This window comes from Piliocolobus tephrosceles, chromosome 20 (genome assembly GCF_002776525.5).
Source record: "Piliocolobus tephrosceles isolate RC106 chromosome 20, ASM277652v3, whole genome shotgun sequence".
Lineage (NCBI taxonomy): Eukaryota > Metazoa > Chordata > Mammalia > Primates > Cercopithecidae > Piliocolobus > Piliocolobus tephrosceles.
In genome coordinates this window covers 10,618,144-10,642,857 of record NC_045453.1, presented here as the reverse complement: position 1 = coordinate 10,642,857, position 24,714 = coordinate 10,618,144, and the positions used below count along the sequence as shown (strand labels likewise).

Genomic DNA, 24,714 nt, shown 5'->3' with positions numbered 1-24,714 from the left:
CAAAAAACTAGCCGGGCGAGGTGGCGGGCGCCTGTAGTCCCAGCTACTCCGGAGGCTGAGGCAGGAGAATGGCGTAAACCCGGGAGGCGGAGCTTGCAGTGAGCTGAGATCTGGCCACTGCACTCCAGCTCGGGCGACAGAGCAAGACTCCGTCTCAAAAAAAAAAAAAAAAAGAAAAATGGTTTCATATTAACGAAAATCAAAACATGAAGGTGAAAAGCCAAAGAGTAAGCATCCCTATCAAAATCAAGGATTCACGAATAAAATTTCCCAAATTATATAAGTGCCAAGTATTGCTATTATATTTTAAAAGATTTAAGCCGCACCAACTTAAACGTTAGCTTTGCAAGGGCCATGGTTCTTGTTTAAAACAAGATACTTAACTGAAAGAAGCCAAAAGACAGTAGGTCATTAGAGCCATGGCCTTTCTGTGGATCTAATGCCTCTTGTCCTTTATTCAATTTTGTAAGCTCCTATTTTCAAGTTGGAGGCAGTTTTTATTCCTTTCAATAAATACTTATTAGGCACCTGCTATAGGGAAGACACAGAATTAAGCAAGAGAACAAACAGGGGTGACTTAGATCTGAACCCTGTCCACTGTTGTGGCATTTAAAAACCTTACATTGAATTAAAATTAATTCTGTAGAAATGTCAAGTTTCAAAAAAGAAAAAAAACACATGGATCTGGCATTAGACACACTTAAGGCTGACTCATGAGCACGCCACTGCCTATGTGAACAAGTCTGCAGTTCTCTAACTATGTGCTGTGGCAACTGGGGTGCCACACTGAACTCACCACAGGATATTTTAAAATTTCATGGAGAACACAATGAAATGTGACATCTGTTGGGCACTGCATTAACTAGGAGCTCAAGGTACATTTCTTCTGATGACATCATATCTTTGTGGAGCTGTGTTTGGATAGCTGCTCTGACAAAAATAACTGTGAAAATGGATGTGAAATCAGAATGACGGGGGTGGTGTTCAATCTGATCCTAAGGTTGGAGGATTTGAGCAGTACCCAAAAGGCACATAAACCATTAGGAAGTAACTATGGTATTTAAAAATGAAATAAAAATATTTTTTCTTTCAATTTGTGTGTATCATCTTCTCAAATGGCTAACAAATTGTAAGGACATTAATACATATTAAATGGTTTGGACATAACTACTGAATAAATGAGACTATTAGGTACTTTTTGGCATAGCGGTGCTGTAAAAACAAAATTACTGAGACACTAAGAACACCGTAAATTGACAACGGGAATCCATGACCCAAGGAACGTTCTTGATCTCAGTTTCCTCATCTGTAAAACGAAAATAAAAAACAGCACTTTTTAAATTAAGGGCACTGACATGAAAAAAAGAAAGAAGAAATAGAAAAAAAAAACCTACTTATTTGGAGAGTTACTATGAGAATTTAAAAACATAATATGAAAGTACCTAACACACAGTAGGTACCACAAGTTTTTCTGACAACTATAACCAGAAATATCTGCATTAGAATCTCAGCTCTAACAGTTACCAGCTATGTGACTGGCCAAATTAATATCTTCCTCATGAAGTGGCTGTACTAAGGGAACTGGTATATACGTAACAGGCACTGACCAGCTGAGTTTCTTGCTATTGAGAATTCCTGGTTCCGCAGAAAATCTCCACCTTCTGCTGTAAGACGCTACACTAAGAGTTTCCAATCTACCCAAAGTAAGTTTTCAAAAACCAGACTGATAACTTCATCATTTTTTAATTAAAACGTAAGTTCTGATTGAGAAACTGGCATGAAGGAAGAATCTAATCAGGAAACCAAAATGATGAGGCCCAATAACTCCCCAATGCTGAGCTCTGCAATGCTTCAGAACCTAAAAGCAGTACCAGCTGGGAAGCAGCTTGGCGACAGGAGGTGGCTTCAGAGATGCCAAGGCCCAATGCTCACAGGCTCTCCCACATGGTTCCCATGTGGTTTGAGCAACACCATTTCCTCTCTCTGGGATTCTTTCTTTATCTGTAAACTGGGGATAGCTGCACCCTCTTGGCAGGGTTGTGAGGATTAGAAATAATGTATGTGGCCAGGCCCAGTGGCTCACACCTGTAATCCCAGCACTTTGGAAAGCTGAGGCGGGAGGATCACTTGAGCCCAGGAGTTCAAGACCAGCCTGGGCAACATAGTGAGACCCCATCTCTAAAAAAAAAAAAAAATACAAACATTAGACAGGTGTGGTGGTGTGTACCTGAAGTTCCAGCTACTTGGGAGGCTGAGGTTGGAAAATCACTTGGGCCTGATAGGTAGAGGCTGCAGTGAGCAGTGATGGTACCAATGCACTCCAGCATGGCCAACAGTGTGAGACCCTGCCAAAAAAAAAAAAAAAAAGAGAGAGACAGAAAGAAAGGAAAAGAAGAAAAAAAAAAAGGAAGGAAAGAAGGTTCTAGAAAAACACTTTAGTATGTAGTGAGCAGTCAATACATGAAACTCATATCAGATGGTGAAAATTTAGTGATGACGATGATGATGATGACAACCAGATGTTTTAATCTGGTAGAAAAGAAATAGAAGAAATTAGGCCAGGTGGGAAGAAAGGAAAGTAATCTTTCCTGTCTAGCCAAAGACAAAACTTACAAAGGATATTTTATTTCTGTTTAAATCTCAACCAGAGATTGCACAATACCAAACTGCCAAATTTCAAAGACATTTAATCAAAATCAGGAGAAAGGAGATTTTACTTAGCAGGTATAGTCTCTTGGATTTTGCAAAGTTAATCAGCGGGACTTGGAACTTGTAGGGCTCTCTTCTATCCAGGAGCCTGGCTCTCTTAAATCTTTCAGCTGTCAGAGTAATTATAGAGTCATGCATAGGTTTGTACTCAGCATGTACTAGCCTTGAATAAAATTAAACTTCACCTTTTTGGGAGCTGCTGCTTTTCTGGAAAGTACAAAACAATTATGCTACCACCCACAGCCAGAAGCTGCAGGTTCTATCTGTAGCTCACCTCTGGTACCTGGAACACATGGGGCAGGTTCAGACATATCTACAGCACCGTATAATTGTCAAAGCAGATTGTGCCCTACAAAATCCCAACCTCTGGTCATACAGGCTAAGAACTTTAGAATCAACCAGTTGTACATAAAATACAATTTAACTGAATGCTGCAACTGTTTCTGAAGCATTGGTTTAACTGGGTAACAAGAGGTCATCTTAATTTTGTTTCTTTAGAAAAGAAAAATAACACTTGGTTTTGCTGTTATTTTCAATAGTATGTAATATCCTAATAAGCTTGTATTCTCCATTAAAAACATTAATTGTGATGCAGCATCTCTCACACTACTGTTATCTACTTACCTGTTAATCCATTTAATGCAATCATCTGCAGTGGTTTTTATCCTCATTAGAATAAATTAGTGAGGTTTGATTTGTTGGATGAAGAGATCCATGAATATCTCTATATACTGCGAGGCTACCAGTACAAAAAGGAGAAATCCAACACTACAATGCTGTCATCAATGTGTCACTCACTTAAGAATTACTCAAGGATTACTGAATAAATATGGGATGATCAGTCAAATTGCAAGGTTTTATCACGTAATCTAGACATAAGTACTCTAGGACCTTGGTTCTCAGACTTTAGCTTACATCAGAATCACCTTGAGGGCTTATTAGAACACAGACTGGCCCGGGTGCGGTGGCTCACACCTGTAATCCCAGCACTTTGGGAGGCCAAGGAGGGTGGATCAAGAGCTCAGGAGATCAAGACCATCCTGGCTAACACGGTGAAACTCCATCTCTACTAAAAATACAAACAAATAGCTGGGTATGGTGGCAGGCGCCTCCAGTCCCAGCTACTCAGGTGGGTGAGGCAGGAGAATGGCGTGAACCCAGGAGGCGGAACTTGCAGTGACCCAAGATTGCACCGCTGCACTCCAGCCTGGGCGACAGAGCGAGACTCCGTCTAAAACAACAACAACAACAACAACAACAAAAACACAGACTACCAGGCTCTACTCCAACTTTGCAGATTCAGTGGGTCTGGGTGGACCCAAGAATTTGCATTTCTAACAAGGTGCTAGGTGATGCTGATGCTCCTGGTTGGGAAACACAGTTTGAGAACAGCTGGGAGGAGATACAGATATGACATAGACACAGTCCTTGTAATTATACAATTTAGAGATATTTGGAGAAAGAAAATCAGCACACATAAGAATATTCAAGTTGGCCAGGTGATGGAGTCATCTCCACTTTACAGATGGAGAGAAGATGCTCCAAGGGCGTCACACAGTTGCGGGTAGATGCTAGAACCCAGAGAGGCTAACTCTCACAAGAGAACCCATTGGAAAAAGATGAAGGGGTTGATTTTTTTATAAAAGAAAGTGGGCAGTACAGGCTGGAGGCAAAGTACTATGGAAAGGGGGCATAAAGAAAATTCTGGAGGCTTGGGTCTTAATCCTAGTTCTATCTCTAACTGGCTACAGGGGTTTGGGCAAGGCACTTAATATCGACAGGTCTCAATTTTAAATTTTTTATCTACAGCAGAACTTACAGATTTCCTTTTAGTTCTAAAAGTGAAGATTAGGGATTTAAGCTGTTTCATGAAGGGTGTGTAAAATTTAGAAATACGAATGGAAGAGAGGAGCCAGTCATTCCTCATAGAGTCAGGAGCAGGAACAAAGCCAGACACAGAGGTCAAGATAATTTTGACCTTTGCAGAGCAGGGGACAGATTAAAAAAAAAAAAGAAAAAAAAAAGGTATCTAAAAGGTAACAAAGGCCAATGTTTCAAAACTGAAAAATGAAAAGGTCAAACTGGGTCAGGGTAAGAGGCAGAGAAGGTGGGATCTGATGTAGAAGGCACAGCATCACTCCAGGTAAGTTTCTGAATGGGGAATGGCATAGTCAAAATGGAGTTTTAAATTCGTCTCCAGAGTAAAATCGTTAACAAGAAGGTCCACATTTCCAGAGACAAGTGGATCTTAGTGAGAGTTGTACATTAGAATCACATGTGTTTGAAACATTTCTAAAATATACCAAAGACAGAGACTCAGACAGTAGGTCTAGGGTACAGTGTGGGAATCTATTTTTTCAGTTCCACTGGTGATCTTAATACAAACCCCCAGCTGAAACCCACTGCTATAACATCTTTACAATTTAAAAGCATTCTCATATTTGATTTCACAATAACCTTATGAGATTGGAAGGGCAGGGAGTATGATCCCCGTTTTTCAAAGGAGAAAACAGGCCAGAAAAGTTTAGAGGCCGTTACCCACAGTTACACAGCTAATAAGTGAAAGTCACGATCTGGGTCCAGGACTCACTAAGAGTCACCATGATGTTGAAGAGCGTGAAGATTATAACAAGTACTTCCCTCGATTATGAGAAATAAGAGCAAGGCATTGCTGTGAAGGACATGCCCTCCTGCTGGCCTCACTCTTCAGCAGGACTTTATTTCATTAACTAATTAATGAAAGAATTAATTAAGCCTGGGCAGTACAGTTTTCTTCTAAATGCACTTGCTTACCAGTAAAAAACCCAAATAGCATTTTGATGTTTAAATATCCCTAAAAGCTTGAAAACTGTTTCAGAGACAGCAACATGGTTGTTTATGCCCTGAGGATCACACCAATGCAGTGCCTATGTGGCAAGAGTCAATAGTTGGCTAAACTATCAAATGGGCCCCTTCATTATGATCATAAGGGTAATGGCATCCAAGTCAAACACTCAAAAGTCAATTTCCCTTCCAATGTTACCAATTTAAAAAAAAAAAAAAAAAAGACTCTGGGAAGTTTCAACAACTTTCAAAAGGCAGAAGGTCTGACATTCTAGTTTAATGAAGATCCCTGAATGAGTATTAAGTCTCAAGTAACTTGGAAAAATCTGTCCTGACATAACAGAGACAAAAAAAAAAAAAAAGGATTGAATTATTTTGTATATTTTAAGGTTGCGTCCCTAACCTGTGGTTACTCCCCCAACAACTCAGGTCCCTGACATCTACGCCACCCCCTTAAAACTCAGTGCTCTACTTTCCTCTCCTCCACTTGTTGCTCCCAAAACATCTCAAGGTTTTGGAGGATAAAAACGTGTGGAATACTGAGGAAAGAAGAAACTGAGTTTAGAGAGATGTAAAGGAAATTAAATGAGAAACAAGTCTAGTTCTAAAACCAAAGGATATTTAGACTCAAGAGAGGAGATCAAAAGGAAGTTGCAAATGACAATGCACGAATTAACTACTTGCTGGATGCAAGACTCAAAGGCAAGAGGGATGGGGGTTGGAGGGAGTTATAGTTTACTGACCTCTGCTAGGTAAATGTGCCCATACCCACTAATGGTAGCAGCTGGGCTAGCTGAGCATCCTTGAGCCAATATGTTATGTAAATCAAGGTTACAGATTTAATGGGAACAAATGGTTGAATAAACACGATTGGAAAAGACTAGAGTGTCAAAAATGGAGAAAACCAAGGAGCATATGATATCTTAGGCACAACCTTCTCCTTTAGCCCTGCCAAGACAGTGCAGGACAAATCTGACCTGATACAGCCTAGACCTTCTGGATGTTTACGACACTCTGAAGCAGAGCAAAGCCATTAATTAGAGCACGACTTTAGCTACAAACAAGTGCCTCCTTCTCACCAAAAAGTTGGGATCCTTGCCTGCCTGAGGACCATTTCAGTAGCATATAAGCAGTTCCAAATTGCCTCCCATCACACCTTTGGTTAAAACTGTTCTGAGAGAAGCTCTTGCCTCTTCTTTCCCCCATTTACTCTACTGGACAGTAGTAACTGTTAAAAAGACAATCACAAGGACTATGCTAAGAAGGAAAGATAATGAACAATCCAATAGAAATATGGACAAAGAATATAAATATGAAGCTAAAAGACATGAATACAAATGGCTAATCAACAACAAGAAGCCAACACACTTCACTTGATTTTAAAATTACAAATTAAAATAATACCAGTTTTCACCATCAGATTAGCTAGAAGCAGAGGGAAACAGATAACTCTCAATCAGTGGGGCAGCTGATCTATCAGTGGGAAGTGATAAATCAGTGGGAATAATTTTGCAATACTACAAAAAATGTTAATGTGCATAGCCTTTGACCTATCAATTCTACTTCTATGAATTTATTATACAGATAAACTGAGACAACTGTGTATTTTAAAAAGTTTGTATCCAGTAGTCCCCCCCTTATCTGTGGGGGATAGGATCCAAGGCCCCCAGTGGATACCTGAAACTACAGATAAATTCTATATTTACTATGTTTTTTCCTATATATGTACCTATAATAAAGTTTCATTTATAGGCCAGGCACGGTGTTTCACACCTGTAATCCCAGCACTCTGGGAGACCGAGGCGGGTGGATCACTTGAGATCAGAAGTTTGAGACCAGCCTGGCCAACATGGTGAAACCCCATCTCTACTAAAAATACAAAAATCAGCCAGGCGTGGTGACGCACACCTGTAATCCCAGCTACTTGGGAGGCTGAGGCAGGGGAATCACCTTAACCCAGGAGGCAGAGGTTGCAGTGAGCTGAGATCACACCACTGCACTCCACCCTGGGCAACAGAGTGAGTGAGACTTAGTTTCAAAAAAAAAAAAAAAAAAAAGTTTAATTTATAAATTAGGCACAGTAAGAGATTAACAACAATAATAAAATAGAACTATTATAACAACATACTGTAATAAAAGTTTTGTGAATGTGGTCTCTCTCTCTCAAAATACCTTTTAGTATATACTATACTTACCTGTTTTCAGACCATGGTTAACTGTGAGTAACTAAAACGCGTAACATAAAACCACAAATAAGAGGGGACTACTGTATTCACAGCTGCACTGTTGATAACAGTACAAACTTACCAGTGGGAATGATGAGATTAATTCTGGTACATCTGTGTGGTGGAATACTAACTAGGCAACAATTAGTCCAGTGAGAAAATCAACTTGCGTAAGAAAATATTATATAATTCTGTTTGTGAAACACACACTCTCTTACATACACAGAAAATTTCTGGGAAAATGGATATGATATTATTAACAGTGACTGCCTCTGGGAAGTGGAACTACAAGGGATCAGCAGAGGGGATCTTTTCAGTTTCATACCTTCTGTATCACATGGATTTGTATTTATAACATGTTTGTATTTTCAGAGGTACTAAGACTATTTTTAAAGCCTCTTGTTTTAAAACAAACAAAAATGGAGAAGAAAGAAGCAAGAGGTACCAGAAGCTTCCCAAACTAGATCATATGGCCCAGCATAACAGTCTATGCCAATAACCCAGCATCAATCACGCCCAGAGCAAAGATAGGTGTGAGCTGCAGTTCCCCACAGCCAAACTCACCTTCAGCCTCTTCAACAGCCACTGTAGAAGACCCTGCTGGGCACCCTCTGTACACATCTCAGGCCGGAACTCGGCCATGTTTTCCACAATAGCTGAAGGGAGACAGACACCAGTCATTTGGGAGGACAACTTTGTTTCTGTCTGCAACAAGCTTGCTTCCCATGACAGGCATGTTATTCCTCTCCCCACTTCCCTGCATTCCTCCCAGCCAGATGCTGGGTTGTCATTTTCAGATTAACCAGGGAGTTGCTGTGGTTTTCTTCTTCCAGTTATGCTATAAGTAAAACTCATAACTGAAAATGGTGGAACTCACAAAAGGGCTAAGTGATAGATTTTCTATGCTAATAGGGAAAACTAGAGCAGAACACACAAAAGGGTGGATATCTGCCTAAGAAGTTCCACCCAGTCCCGAAAGAGTCCCAGAAACCCATAACCAAAGAGACAGGGAGCTAGGCAAAAGCCTTAGGGAAAACTCAGGGGCTGCTGAACTCCGAGTCTCTTCCTTCCCTGATTCATCCATTTGCAGTTCTACTTCCCTGCATCAGGTGGAAGCAAGAATATTGCAAAGCAGGCAAGTATGGTCTTTTTAATTGAACAAAATAACATGCACAGAGGGGAAAGGTCATGTTGGCAGAGGTAACTCCCAGGTACTAGGAAGCAAATATATATGGTCCTGCTATCTCCTACAATAGCCAAAGTGTTGCTTAATAGAAAAATTAAAAATTAGGAGGAAAAAAAAGTTATTGCATGACTATGATACTAAAAAGGAGAACTTTTTTTCTAATCACCTGGAGTCCTTAATATCAAACGGTTTCATTTCTTTCAGCCCCTCTTCCACTCCATATCCTGGAATATGTTACTATCATGAAACAGCTATACTTCTGTGTTCCCTACGCACAATACCCAGAACACACTGGGTGTGAATTTTGAAGAAGAAAGGGCTGAAGAAATCACCACACCTCCTATCTTCTTTCTCACTCCTTTGCCCACATCAGCCTCCACAGTGGCAAGTTAAAGGATGACCAGGCAGGGGAAGCACGAAGCTGTGGGAGCAGAGGAGCAATGAAACCCTGAGAGATGAAGAGCACTACGACACCCTGAATTACTTTCTGCCATTTCCTACAAAAATCAACTCATTCGTTTTAATCTTCCATGCCTTTATCCTATTCTTCTGCTTCTATTTTAGATGGTTTCCTATTGTTCACTTGAACAAAATCCAAGCTTCCTGCCATGGTTTACAAGGTCTTCCATTATCTGGACAAACTTACTCCTCCAGTTCCACCTCCCACCTCTGACTCTCACAGGCCATTTCCAGTCTTTCCTCAAATCCCAGCCCCATTCATGGCTTTGCAAATGATACTCCCCTGCCTGAAGGCCCTTCTCCCACTCCTCCACCTGTCAAAATGCACCTGTCTTCATATTCGGACACAGTCACGCATAGGAGCTAGCTGCTCCCATCCAGCAATTTGGAGGCTCTTCTTCATTCCCACAGTGCTTTTCACTGACTCCTATGATACCATCTGTCACCCAGCATTGTCTTTCCTTTCTTTTCAAGACTCACCTATCTGTCTGCCCTGTCAGGAGCAGAACCATGCCTACTTTACCATAATCTACCCTAGGACCTAGCACAGTGCCTGACAAACACCAGGCACTCAATAAGCGAGAGAGAGGGAAGAATCTCCTGAGCTGTTAGTAGCTGGACAAGCTGCAAAAAGATCTCTGTAGACTGGCAGGCTGGTACTTTTTATTAACAGACAGTCAGTAGTCAATTAACAGACTTTTGATACCGCAAAAATCCTGCATTCTGCTAACAAATAGCAATGCCAAATTCTGGCTCTAGACTACAGCCAACCCAAATTACAGAGTGTTGTGTTCCTCCTCTTCCCCCCAGGTGCCCATCTTTCCCCTTCTTTATGATAATCCTCAAGGAAAAGAGTCCAGAACTACAATAGAAATACGTGGTACACAAAGGAGCTAAAAATAAAAATCTAATCTCATCAAATTTTCTGCTTTCACTGGGCCTCGTTCATTTCTCAAGCTCTGCTTACAGATATGTCATCTCTGGTTTTATAAGACAGTGACCAGTAATAAAGAGGGCTACCCCCAAAACACAATTTTAAATAGGATATTGGTTCAATAACTTTACAAAAGGAAAGACTGGGGAGATTCAAGGAGGAGAAGGAAGAGGAGAAATACTACAGAGGAATCATTTTAAATGAAAATCTGATGTAGGGACAGTCAAGTAGTAGCAATATATTTCAACTCACAGTTTACATGGTAGTCTATACCTAAGAAGAGAAAGAAACACTAACTCTTTTTCAAATAAAATGTCCTACAAAGGTACAGAGTGGTCCAAAAGTTTGCAGTTCCATTGAAGGAAAGTGATAAGAAAAACCAACTTAAAATGATTTAAAATGTTTAAATATACACATTCCAAAGGAAACAAAATTAACCAGCATAGACTTCATCCTAGCTTTTGGAGGCAAAGGCCTGCTAACCAGAGCCAGCGGTTTCTGACTAGGAAGGTTACCTACTTAGTGGATTTCTGCTTTTATTACCTACAAGCCAAACCAAAGCTGCAGTTATATGAAATTTACACAAAGGTCTTCACTTCTGAGAAGGCAGTTTGGGAGCAGAAGGAAGGAAAACACTCCTGCTATTGACTCTATTATGAAGAAGGAAGGGAAATGAGCACAAAGTCCCAAAACAAACACAAAGCAATTCAGGCAATGGCAAGCACCCTTCCTCTCACCCAGAGTGTTGTGGACGCCATCTGCCTCCTCTTTCACAGACTCATCCAGGCGCTCCAGATTCTGTACCAGCAGTGCTACCACCTGCCCATCCACCTGCAAGAACAGCAAAGCAAAAGGAAGAGAGGGATGTTACAAAATGGTCCCCAAAATGTTCCTGTTCCCATACTTACTTCTCCACTATTTGAATGAACAAAGTAAGTAAAAAAGCAGCAATCTATGGTTTACAAGGTGCTCTCCCATCCCATGATCTCTTTTAAGTCTTAAAGTGACCCTGAGGTAAGTAAAAGGCAGGCATCATTATCTCTAACTTCAGATGAGTCAACTGGAGCTCAAGGAGACAAAGTAAAATTCAAGGTTAAAAGGTTGGTGAGTGACAGTGTTAGCACTTGAACACAGACCATCTGAAACCGAGCCCTGTGCTCTTTCTCCTTCTCTGTGGTACTCAGACAACTCACGAGAATGCCATCTTAAGTCAGGTCAGCGGTTCATTCAAGCCAAAACACAGTTCTAGGCCAATGCACCAAAAGATGTTTCGCTGGAATGTTCACCAGTTACATTTTATGTTGACCTCAAAACATTCCTGTTTCTTTGCTTTTATGAAACTACTACTTATAAAGAATTTATAGTTCCCTCTTAAAAGGAATAATCAACACAATAAAATATCTTCTATTTGTATGACATAGGATGCACAGAAAGCTACTGCATTTCCCTTAATGGAGTCAGACATGTTGAGACAGATAGGAAACTTTTAGTAGCCACACCATATAGCTGATGTTCAAGACGTTAGTGACTCAGCCAAGACCACGTAGCTATGGAGCAGTGGAGGCAAAGGCAAAAACCAGGCTTCCTTCTCCTTACGTGAAATGATGCTTTTACTACTTCATGCTACCTCCTGTGCACAATCCGTGTCCTAGGGAGACTGCCCTTAGGTAGCCCTGAGGCACACCAAGGAAGATAACTAAGGAAACACCTAGTTTTCTGTCATCAAGAAGGGATGATCCATCTGGTAACGGATTCTTAAGCACAGCCAATAAGTAAAGCCACATCTGAAGACACGGTCTGCTGCATATTTGTGTCATCCTCCCTCTCAGTGTTTCGGTTTCCTCACTTATGAAATGGGGATAAGTTCTAAAGAGTAAATGAAAATATGTGACAGGCCTTACCCTAGGTCTAGTTCATGGCAACTGCTCAAAGAATCAAGTAGAAGCTTTGAATCTAGCCCTTTACCCTGTTGATACCTGATTATTCACTGTTCCTCTCTTCCACTGGCTAAGAAAAAGCCAAGTTCCTGAAAGGCAGGCACCTTGCTTCATTCATCTTTCTATATCCTAAGTCTACTACAATGCTATATACAGCAGATACTCAGTAAATCTTGCTAAATTTAAATAAACTGATGGAACACATAGTTTGTGTACTGTAATTGCTCCATTTATCCTCATGTAATTCTCACATCTTTCACAGGCGAGAAAGTAAAGGCTCTGAGAGGTTAATTAGTCTGATTGAAGTCACAAAGCTGGTGGCAGAAGTGCCCAACTCCAACTCTACTTTTTCCCATAATCCCCCATTATTTCAGTGAGGGGAGAGCATGAGGGAGAAAAAAGAAGGGAACGATCTCATCCAACCAAATACTTTCAGAGCCCTTGCATGTAAAGTATTCTATAGACACAATTCAAACCGAGCTTGAGGAGGCAAGCAATGGCAGGTGGCATAGATCTTGAAACATGGACTCTTTACTCTGTCTGGGTGAGATGTAAGGGAAATATATGGACAACGGAAATGTGAAATTATTGACTAATTTGTGATACCTGAATCACAAATGTATTAGATTTTTCTAGGCTCTCCTTTATGCCCTGGTATAAGGAACAAGGAGGGGATACTATTTGAAGAAACACTGATGCCAGATTTGGGAGCCTGTAAGCACAGGAAAGTGCTGTTTTCCCATCTTGTGCCAAGAGCTATACAATCTTGCTCTCAAATCTCACAGCCAGCAAAAGCTTCACTAAAGAAATCCACTACAATGTTTTCCTTAATTAACTGGACAATTTGAGTATATAAGAGAAAACAGAAAAACATCTGGGGGAAAAATATGAACCATGTCACAGTATGTTTTTCCTTAAATCACCCTGATTGACTAAAATCTCCCTGAATCCTAAAGCAGCAGACACCACTACTCCACTGGGTATCACACTGCTTGCCAGTTCTGCAAACTGCTTCACCAATTTCAGTTGCTTATTGCCGCTTTATCTGCATCATTTTTCCCCCTTTCTTTGATTCTTAGTTATGTTTCCCACCTCTGCTGTTTAGAATGTGGTGGGGACACTGTCAGTGAGCAATGTATTTAAGTCCTAGAGCTGAATGGTTATGGATAACAGGCCTCCGGCTAGAGGAAAATCTTTTTTCTTGCTACGGAAATCCAACCCCTTTTTAAGCTTGCAAACTGTGAAACTTTATGTTTAGTTGGGTTAAATGCAATTTGATCTGATTGCAGGAAGGCCAAAAGCAGTCAAAATACATTTAGCTCAGAAAAACCTTCGAAAAATATTTATATTATGTATAGCTCTGGATATCGCTGAGGAAAAGTACAAATTAGTATTCTGTTCTATTCTTTCTAGCCCCTTGGGCCTACCTTCAATTTTTTGGACCTGTGACAAAGTCTGAAACTAAAAACAAATCCTGCTTAGGGATTAAAGCATCAGCCGGAGAACCCTTGCCTTAGAAATCAGGACTGTCTTGGGTGTGATGTTTTCTGATAAGTCACTTGTTATTTCTGATTGTTAGCAGGCCTCCCAAACAATATTCCGGGAGGTCCGACTGAGATAAAGTTCAAGGGCACGATCAGACATCATCTTCCACTTGACCAAAGAGGATGGATATAAGAGAAGAGGAGGAAATAAAAAAGAGATAGATGAGAGGGTTTGAAGGATTCTTTTTCTATCTGGTACAATCTGCCAATAAGCTTTCTCAAGAGTTAGACTGGGGTTTTTCTGCCTACTAGGAGTTTCAGAAATTTCATATTTAAAAAACAGCAATAACAATAAAACCCATACTCACTGAATCTTGATCAAACACGTTTTGAGAATAATACAGTAACATGGTCATAATGCAAAACTCAGGCCTTTTGTATCTGAGCTGTAACTTTTCAGCATCCATTCTTGCCCCTCCAGTCCATTATCCACACAGTAGCTAGATGCCCCGTTTAAAACGCTGGTCAGGCTACGACACCACTCCCTTGCTTACATCCTCCAATTACTTCCCTTCACCCTGGCAATGCCACCCAACCTCTTCACCAAGGCCCACAGAGCCCAGTGTGGTCTGGCCCTGACTCTGCGTTCTCCCTTCACCCCAGCTGTACATTCACAAGACTGGCCCCTTCTCTGTTCCTTGAATATGTCAAACTCAGTCTTGCCTTATGTCTTTTGCCCTTTTCCCATCTTGCTCTTGAACATTCTGAATGGCTGGTTTCTTTCAGAACTCAGGCCTCACCCGACTATTTAATCCAACCTGACTTCCCAGCCACTCTATCTCACATCACTCTATTTTAATTCTCTTAAACAGAGAACCACTCTCTGACAGTTTTCTTGTTTATATATCTACTATTTCTCCCTACACTCATACCATGTGAGCTCCACAAAAACAGAGGCTTTGTCAGGCTTGCTCACAGCTGTACACCTGGTTCCCAGAATCAGGAACACATCAAGTGCTCAATAAACATTTAGTGAACAAATGAATTTTGCCTTGGAACAAATACAGATGAAGGTGAGAACATGAATGGAAATGGGAAGGAATAAGATCCAGGAATTTTCATAGTAAGTACCCTTAAAGCAACATGAACCTGGCCAACCTCAGTCTCACCTGGGCAGCACAAATCCATCGCCAACCAAGACCAAGGCAAACCGAGATGGGGCTTCAAAGTTTAACATTTCAGTGGGGTTAACTGAGTGCAGGAATGGGTATGGAGGGTAGTCCCCTGGTAGTCCACATCAAAGCCACTTTTGTGGAACTCTATGAAGAGTTTCTGTAAAGCAAATGCTGGCTCCTAGACCCTGGCCAGCTACACCACCCAGCCACACTTCCATCTCCATAGGCTGGGACACCTCCATATGCTCTCATATTAAAGGCCCCCTTCAGAGGCCATTGCTGACACCTGCAGCTCTGCAGCCCTTCCTGATTATTCCATCAGAAGCGAGCACTCCCTCCTCTTCGTGTCCACAGAAGTGTGCCTCTCTCATAGCTGTTTTCAATGTTCTGCCTTGTATTATCATTACTTATTTCTTCCTTTTTTAAAAAAAAAAAAAAACTAAAGCTCTATCCTCTCATGTCTTATTTAGGCCCATCCCATCTAAACGTGGTTTTATTGAGTGTTTGTTCACAATGTTTTTGAAATATTTTTTAAACTGAAAAAAATGTTTGTTGAACTCAATATTCACAGACATCTTACTGTGTGGCAGATGATACATACAATTTTAACCTGACATTTGCTAAGTGCTTAATATCTGCCAGGCGTAGTACCTTTATAATGATAATGGTCAACATTTATCAGGTGTTTACTGTGTGCCAGACTGTTCTAAAGACTTATTAAATATCTCACTTGTTCCTCACTTTGGTACTGTATGATAGGCACTACTGTTATCTCCATTTTACAGAAAAAGAAACAGTATGGAGAGGTTAGTAACTTTCCCAAGGACACAGAATTGGTAAGTGACAAAGCTACTGCTCTGACCACTCCCCTGATGGGGATCACCCCTCAGGAAGGACAAACTTATAAACAGACGTCTACAATCCAATGTGACAATTGCCAGGATGTACAAAGTGCTAGAACAACACATCCTGCTGAGGGGATGAGTCTGGAAAAAACTCAAAAGGAAAGAGATAAAGTTTAAGTCAGGACTCACAGGATGAGAGGCAGTATTCCAGGTAGCCCCAGAGAAGCAAGGCTAGGCAAGCGGAAGGCGAAGCATGAGTGAAGGCATGGGACTACCTAGCACACGGCAAGTTTTGGGACTGGCAAGTAGAAAAATGACTGTAATTTAATCATCACTCTCAAGAAGTCCAAAGTCATCTGTGGAGAGGTAAGCCAGAGAATTGCCATCAAAGCAATATACCCTCTTGTTTACCACTCTTCAGAAAAGAGTCCATTTTACAGGCTACCAGATCAACTTGTTACAAAGCACAAATATTTGCCTTTTGCTTAAGTAACAACAGTGGATATGAACCAAATTTTAAAACCCTGAAGATCCCTGAGAATGCCAGGATAGCATTCTTTCCCCACAAATGTGCTATCCTATTGCTTAGGACTTCCAACTGGGAAAAAGACCAAAGCAATAACTGCAAACTGCACACCACAATAAATTCTGCCACATGCCCTCTAGCCTCTGCTCATGCAATTCTAGGCCTCAGATATTGGCCCCAAATTAAAACTACAAAGACAACTCAACCCTTGTAATATGAGAGTACTTATCAAATTTCTTCCTGAATGCAGCACAAGAGTAAAAGAAGTAAATGGAGGACCACCGCCAGTGCTGTTCTCTGATATTTACTGATGACTTCTGACTGGTTGCAGACAAGCAAATAATCTACTGGAGTCCAGGAATGTTCAGTGCTTGTGATTCCTACCAGCCCCACCAGGATAAACCTGGAAGAGTCAAAATCTTAAACTAACATAATAATAATAATAAAAACTAAACTAAACAAACAGAACATCCTGCATAGCAGTTACCTAATGGCTCCCCAGACTGAGGGTGAACTGTTTCTTTCCAAACAAACAATAAAATCTGCCAAGATGCAGCTTTTGTCGGTGGGCTTGGCAACATGGAAAAAACAAAGGGGACTTTTGTGTGAATTGCTGTTTCTGGGTACGTTTTACATGCAACAGCCAGACTAGCTGTTCCTCTCTCGTCTTCCCTATTCAGACAGGCAAAGGATGGTAATTAAAATCAGCCCAGGGACCAGGCAGGAAGGCTCATTCAGGGCCATGTAATTAACCTCTAGAAGGTAAGACTGCACAAACGACACTGCAGGGACACAGAGTAGGAGCAAGTGCCACAGTCTTTCCTCAGATGCCCCTCAAAACAAAAGGACTTCCCAACATCATCCTTTTCTTTCTGCACAGTGGTTCAAAGGAAAAATAAAGGCCCTGAATTCTATAAAAGTAGCAGTTTGCTCTCTAAAGGAGCCTGAAAGAAAAATGGCCATAGAAATTTTCATTATACTCAGTCATAAATGGCCCTGCTGGACTCCAGCCTCACTCCCTGTAAGAGCCAGTTCTTCATAACCAGTGGGTTCACAACCCCTTCATTCACACCAAATGCCAGCAGCGAGCACGGCACATGGGAAATTTCTAGTGCTGAGAACATTATGAGAAAGGGTGAGGAGGGGGTGGGCAGTGTAGCAGTGGGTTTTGAGATCATCTGGGACCCCAGGCCCAGCCATTCTGATTCAGTGGGTCTTGGGTAGGACTAGAAAGTAGCCAAAGAAGCACCCCAGGTGCTTCTAATACAAGTGGCTGTAGTGATCTTTGATAAACTGCTAACTGAATCAAAACCAATACCAACATCCTTACCAGAGAGAAAAGACAAGAGAAGACAACAGAAGGAAGAACAATCCACAGAGCCCTGAGGAAGGATACAGCTCTGCAGGTGGACAGAGCTCCACAGGTGGTATCAGGGTAGGGGCTGGACTAGATGCACTTCGGCCACTGGCCAGCTGGGGTGCCTTTTCAGCTTTGTGGCCCTCTCTGATCACCAGTGAACTAGGAAATCTAGGGCGGTAGAAACAGATTGTGGTGGGGATCAGAACACTCAGGCTCTTTTATCAGCTGTCACAGGACTGGCTCAGCAACCCAGTGGGAGTCTTCACTTCTGCAGCTGGGTTTCCTCGCATGTAAGGCAGTTTGACTAGCTGGCACCTGGCCACAGCTGCACCTCACAGACCAACTCCTCTGGGTTGGCTGCTGCGGGAATCAATAGCTGAGGAATATTCTGAGGCCTAGCCTAAGGCTCCTCAAAAGACTGCAGACATCGACTGCCCTGTCTTCTACAGGCAGGGAAAGACATTCTGGCCTCAATGAGCTATAAGGTTTATTCTCATTTTTAACATTCTCCAATTCCTCTCTGATGACCTATTTGTAAAACAAGTAATAATACCTGTTCTCACTGGCACTTGGGATTAGAAAGTCCAGATGAGAAAAACATTTGTGAAAGCTCTTTGTAAAAAGGTCAGTAGCAACAAAAGAGAGGAGGAAAGAAAGGGGCAGAAAATATAGAGTCCAGGAGACCACAGGTTCAAATCCTGGCTGTGTGACCACGGGCCATTTGTTTGGCCTCTCTAAGCCACAGCTTCATGGCTGTATATGGGAATAGCAGCAATAATGCCAATGTGAAAGGATGTGGTGAGAAGAATGAGAAATGGCCCTGCCCACAGCAGAGACTTAATGAGGGCGAGGCCTCTGCCTGACACAGTTCCAAAGCATAAAGCACTGCCCCAGTCATATCTCTACTTTTTCACTCTCCTTATTCACTCCGGTCTCACCACAGTCCAGCCTCACTATGCAGTTCCACCTGGTACCCACTCTCAGAGACGATGGTGGTGGTAATGCCAACAACTTATATAAACCTGCAAAACCCCAGAGGATGTGCAACTTACCAGAGCATCGATAAGCACTTCTGCTCCCTCTTCACTCTCATGGAGGGTGTCTATATCTGTTAATTCCTGAAGCAAATCGACCACGGCTATGGACACATGTGAAAAATGTTAAGGGTATAACACACACACTGAAACGGTACCGATATTTTTCTTCCCTTCTGTTTCCTCCTCAATTGCTTTATCACCATTTACCTTTAATAGACTCCGGTTTTATTAACATCTCTTCAACAGGGTTCTACCCACAGTGGGTGTTCATTAAATGTTAACTGACTCACTCGGTCTCTTTCCTTATGCTGCTTCCTGGCTGCTTAGTCCATAGGTTCACTGAATTTTCACAGATTTCAAAATTTTAAATAGATCACCTGGGAAGTCACTTTTCCAGTGAGAAATAGGCCAACACCCTCAACCTCATCTCATAATTTAAATTCTTGAAACTCAGTATAATCTTAACTACCTTGCACAGTTCACCTTCGAAGGCAGTAATCATTTCTAAGAGGTGGCTGATGTTCACCAAGGAGTCTTCAGAGATCAGGACATGACACAATGGGTTGAAAACAAAGGGAAAAATTTATATGGAATTGGGCTAGTCCCCATCAACCTCTGTCCCCTCAAATGTCACACTGCTATGAATATAAAAGGAAGAATAGAGAATTTAAAACTGTGCAAAAAATAGGAAAAGGAAAGGGAAGTACAGGGCCAGGCACAGTGGTTCATGCCTGTAATAACACCCAGCACTTTGGGAGGCCAAGGCAGGAGGACTGCTTGAGCTCAGGAATTTGAAACCAGCCTGGGCAACACAGTGACACCTTGTCTCTACTAAACATTTAGGAAAAAAAAAGAAATCAGCCAAGAGTGGTGGCACATGCCTAAAGTCCCAGCTACTTGGGAGGCTAAGGCAGGAGGCCTGCTTGAGTTCAGGAGATCAAGGCTGCAGTGAGCTATGATCATGTCACTGCATTCCAGCCTGGGAAACAGAGTGAGACCCTGTCTCAAAGGAAAAAAAAAAAAGAGAGAGAGAGAGAGAGAGAGAAAAGAAAAGAAAGAGAAGTATAAAGAAAGGGAAACATGAAGGAGAGAGTTATATTTGGAAACTGGGTGGCAGAACTAAACTTATAACTAAGCTTCCTTTCCCTCACCTGAAAACTCTCTTATCTCTCTCTCTTTCTCTCTCTCTCTCTCTCTCTCACACACACACACACACACACACACACACGGGTGCACACACACACAACGGGAGAGAGAGAGAGAGAGAGAGAGAGAAACAGATACCTTGCTCCAGCAAACTGCATTTATTGAATGCCCATGATGACTAAAGCACTGAACATGATAAAGGCCAATCCATTCTTCATTCTGGGCCTCAGTTTCCTCATCTGTAAAATGAGAAGGATAGATAATCTAAAACAATTTTAAAAACCATACACCACAGGCAATAACCAACATGTAACAAATGAAGAATACACACAGACAATATGAACCACACGCATCCTAAAAAGGAGCAATCAGATGGTGCTGGGGAATTAGTAATCACTTGCTAGAAGAAGACGGCTCAGAAAACAGGCAACTAAAAATATGAGGACAGGCAGACTAGAAGGCAAAACCACAGGAATAAAAGCAGAGAGACTGGAATGTACAAAGGCATTTGAAGAGAAGAAAGGATTGGAGGAGAGGGGAGGGAAGTGGAAAGGGGAGAGAAAATTGTAACTAGCTGAAGAAAATAACATTTTGAAAGAATAAGCTAAAAGCTGTGTGCAGGATGCATTAAAGCACGGTAAGCATGAGGGATGGGGGTGGCACACAGGAGCCACCATGTGGACAGCATATGCGGGTAGTTGTGGGAGCCAGGCCTGAAGGAGAAAGGCCTATTCCAAAGCTACCACATACAACAGAATCCAGAAGATTTAACAAAGGTCAGAATCAGGGCAGTTTTACTAAAAAGAAAAATAAAAGATGCAGAACATATGAACAAAAATGACAGAACTTGCTAGCTGACGACTGATGTGCTGGGTATTATATGCAGGTCTTTTGCTGAAAGAAAAATTACTTGAAGGTTTGCTTTACTCATTTCTAACTGACCAGCTGACCATCATGAATAAGTAATTAAGCTTTCTGTGTCTTACTCCTTCACTCTTAAAGGTGATATTTACCCAAAACTTAATATGAGCAAAGAGCTTAAAGGTCTTTGGACAAAAATCCTTCATGCTTAACATCTTCATCTAAAAAATAATCAGAAAGCTGTTGACAAGAGTCAACATATCTGCCTGATATAGAGTAAACTGAAACACACAAATTATTTGAACCAATTATAATAAAAAACAGCAAAAATAACCAGGCTACCAAATTAACCCCTAGAAACCCTAGAGCTACCTTTGACTAGTAGGAATTAGTAGTTCTCCCTCTCTAAAATTAAAATAGTCATCATCATAATAGCCGCCATTTTTAAAAGTCACAGCACCATGTCTGGTGCTATGCTACTGGAATTCTTTCAGCAGCATTATAAGATTCGGTGTAAGCACTATTTAACAGATAAGAAAGGTAAAGCTAGTAGTTGTTAAGTTCTCTGGCCTGTGGTGGCTCACGCCTATAATTCCAGCACTTTGGGAGGCCAAGGTGGGCAGATCACTTGAGGTCAGAAGTTCAAGACCAGTCTGGCCAATATGGTGAAACCCTGTCTCTAATAAAAATACAAAAATTAGCCAGGTTTGGTGGCACATGCCTGTAATCCCAGCTACTCGAGAGGCTGAGACAGGAGAATTGTTTGAACCCAGGAGGTGGAGGCTACAATGAGCTGAGATTGTGCCACTGCCCTCCAGCCTGGGTGACAGAGCGAGACCCTGTCTCAAAAAAGAAAAAAAGTTATCTAAAGGTCACTGCAATAGTAAGGGAGAAATGTTAGGTCCACCTGATTTCAATAACAATGCTATTGCCAACTATATTTCACATTAATGCACAAGGGGATATACACTCAGTTTAAATATGGCTACATTCAGGTAAATTCTAGCTACTGACCCTGCTGTAACCACAGAGAAAAGAACTATCATTTAATTCCACCATAAATTAGTAAAAGACTCAGGGAAAAGAATAAAATGTTAACACCTCCCCACTCTTCCAAGAAACTCCCATATTTATTCTCTTGAAAAGTTCATAATCCATTCAAAAGCTTATTTAATATGTATGGCAACATTCACCTAAATCCATCCATCCATCCCCTCACTGTGGAGTCAGATGTCTACAGGACAACTGAGCTGGGCAAGGTGGCTTATGCCTATAATCCCAGCACTTTGGGAGGCCAAGGTGGGAGGATTGCCTGAGTCCAGGAGTTTGAAACCAGCCTGGGCAACATAGTGAGACCCTGTCTCTACTTAAAAAAAAAAAAAAAAAAAAAGCAAATAAATAAATGTCTATAGAACAAGGATCTAAATCAGGCATGCAATAATGCAATAAGTAGCGTTATCTTTACATCTCTTGAATAACACCATGAATGATTAAATACTTATTAACTTGTATATGATGATTATTAAGCAATAGCCTCAAAAAGACAAGTGGAGTATATCTGAAAGACCAACAGATGAAGAGTCAAAGCAGGCTTGAGGACAAGGGTCATGTCATATTCATCTTTGCCTCACATCTTTAATGAGCTGAATGGTCCCAAAATTATCACCAGCCATGTAATCTTGTGCAAGCCCCTTTATTTCCTTAGAGCTTAATTTCCTCATCTGTAAAACTGGCGTAATAGTCTCTGCCCAGCCTCTTCCACTGAGTTGCTATAAGGAATAAATGAGATCAGGTATGTCAAAGGCCAATGCAGTTAAAATACTCAAGAAATGTAAAAGCACTATAATATAAATTGTTAGTCAAGTCTTCCCACAGAATGCCCAAAGCCCTCACTATTGCCTTCATTTTTCCAAAAGCCTCTAAAATCTAAAGTTTAAGCTAACAACAGCATAGTCCCCCCTTTCTGGGTCACAGTGGGTTGGAAGATTTAATTTTATATTTCAGCTATGCCACAGAGATTCAGATTGATCAAGTCCTTTTTCAGCCTCTCAGGTCTTGTGGGCAAGATACCACATTTTTCTTTGATTACTCTTACACCATGCTCACAAATGTGTCACATGAAACCTAGAAACTTAAAAAATAAGAAACATTTTAGACAAAGGTGATTTTATAGAAAAGCATAAATGGCTTTTCCAGGAAAACTTGTTTCTTATCATGTTTCAATGGATACCTACTTGCCTACTTTCCTGCCTCAGTTGAGAAGTCAAACAAGAAATCAGCTACCCACCAGGCCTGGTAAACATCTCATCAATCCTACCACTAACTGATTTTATATAAATTCCCAACTTTCACAAAACAGCATTTCAGCAAGGCAGTAATAAGTCTGTAATTGCCATCATCAACTCCTGGGTAATATAATATGACCCAGAAGACAGAGGTCATTTGAAGACCAGAAAGAGGAATGAGAATCAAAACTAAAGACAGACAAACTCTCAATCTTGATGAGAAAATTCAGCATGGTTGGCCATCCCTCCAGCATTTCTTCACAAGCAGACTCTGGGCATGGGTGATAGGTTTTTCCACCGTAGTTACAATTTCATTTCACAAGGTAAAAGGCTCTTCTGTCCAAGTATAATAGGAAAAGAGAGAGCCTGTCTCCCTGCGAATTACTAAAACACAGTTTTTGATAGCCTATTTTGTCATGTCGAGTAGAAAGGCCACCCACACACTCCCTCTGTACCTGTCCACTACTGGGGCAATAAGTTAGTGTAATAATAGGTAAAGCAGAAAAGACCAGCTGGGCACAAAATGGTCCATAACACAATGGCTCCTGGAAAAAAAGAGTGGTATTTACTTCTATTTTTTGGCTCTGGATATTTGTTTTGGGGTCATATCCCACTTAGAGTCTTGGTACAGAAACTAAGCATTAATCTCATTAATCTCCAATGAGAGGAGTCCACAAGGAACAAAGTTATTAAAAAAACAACAACAAAGAAAGAGAAATAAGATGTATTAAGCAGATGGCTTTTTAAAAGTCATTTCAAAAAAGCTTTCTTAAGACAAATAAACCAGTATAGATTCAGAGAGAATATAACTGTTTTTTTTTTTTTTTGAGACGGAGTCTTGCTCTGTTGCCCAAGCTGGAGTGCAGTGGCCGGATCTCAGCTCACTGCAAGCTCTGCCTCCCAGGTTTAAGCCATTCTCCTGCCTCAGCCTCCCAAGTAGCTGGGACTACAGGCGCCCGCCACCTCGTCCAGCTAGTTTTTTTTTTTTTTTTTGTATTTTTTAGTAGAGATGGGGTTTCGCCATGTTAGCCAGGATGGTCTTGATCTCCTGACCTCGTGATCCGCCTGTCTCGGCCTCCCAAAGTGCTGGGATTACAGGCTTGAGCCACTGCGCCCGGCTGAATGTAACTGTTAATGCAATAAATGTGAGCTTTTTAAAAAATTCTCTTTTCTTTAAGTTTCTAGACTAGGACAGTAATTAGATATAGCTCAATTAATGCAGATGAATTTCACAACAGACAAAATGGTCTTTTTCTCCTTTAAAAGCAGCTGGCACAAAGCTACCTAGAATGAAACTGGACACTTATTCCAATCCTAGATCAAACTAATATAAAGGAGAAAATGTACTCATTCAACATTTATTAAGTCCTTATTAAATGCCAGTGGGGAGTAATATGCCACAGGGGAAATGTCCAAAGCAGGCTACAACCACCCTAATCTTCCGGGGACATAGATTTCACCTAAAACAAGACCAAAAGTTGCATTAATCCGGTACCAGGTTTTGTTTGTTTGTTTGTTTCAAGTTACATTAAAAGATCCTTCTTCTACATTGCCATTTTGGCACTTTTAACCTAAGGTGTTTATCTTCAGAGCACATTTAATTGGCTCCAAAAAATAAGTGGTTTATCAGTACATATCAAGGAAGTCAGATAACAGATGAGAAAAAGAAGTAAATTCTTCTAAATGTAATTTTAATTCTGGAAATATCAAGACAAATATAGC

The 24,714-nt window shown here is 41.1% G+C and overlaps 1 protein-coding gene across 1 annotated transcript in view; it reads right to left on the bottom strand.

Annotated features, from left to right (window-relative positions):
- CTNNBL1 (catenin beta like 1) overlaps positions 1 to 24,714 on the bottom strand; it is a 177,614-nt gene that overhangs the window by 95,892 nt on the left and 57,008 nt on the right. Inside the window, exons 5-7 of the mRNA XM_023227877.2 lie at positions 18,716 to 18,813; positions 11,074 to 11,167; positions 8,322 to 8,413 (exon numbers count right to left, since the gene is read on the bottom strand). Coding sequence (XP_023083645.1) covers positions 8,322 to 8,413; positions 11,074 to 11,167; positions 18,716 to 18,813 — 284 coding nt within the window. The remainder of the gene's footprint in view (positions 1 to 8,321; positions 8,414 to 11,073; positions 11,168 to 18,715; positions 18,814 to 24,714) is intronic.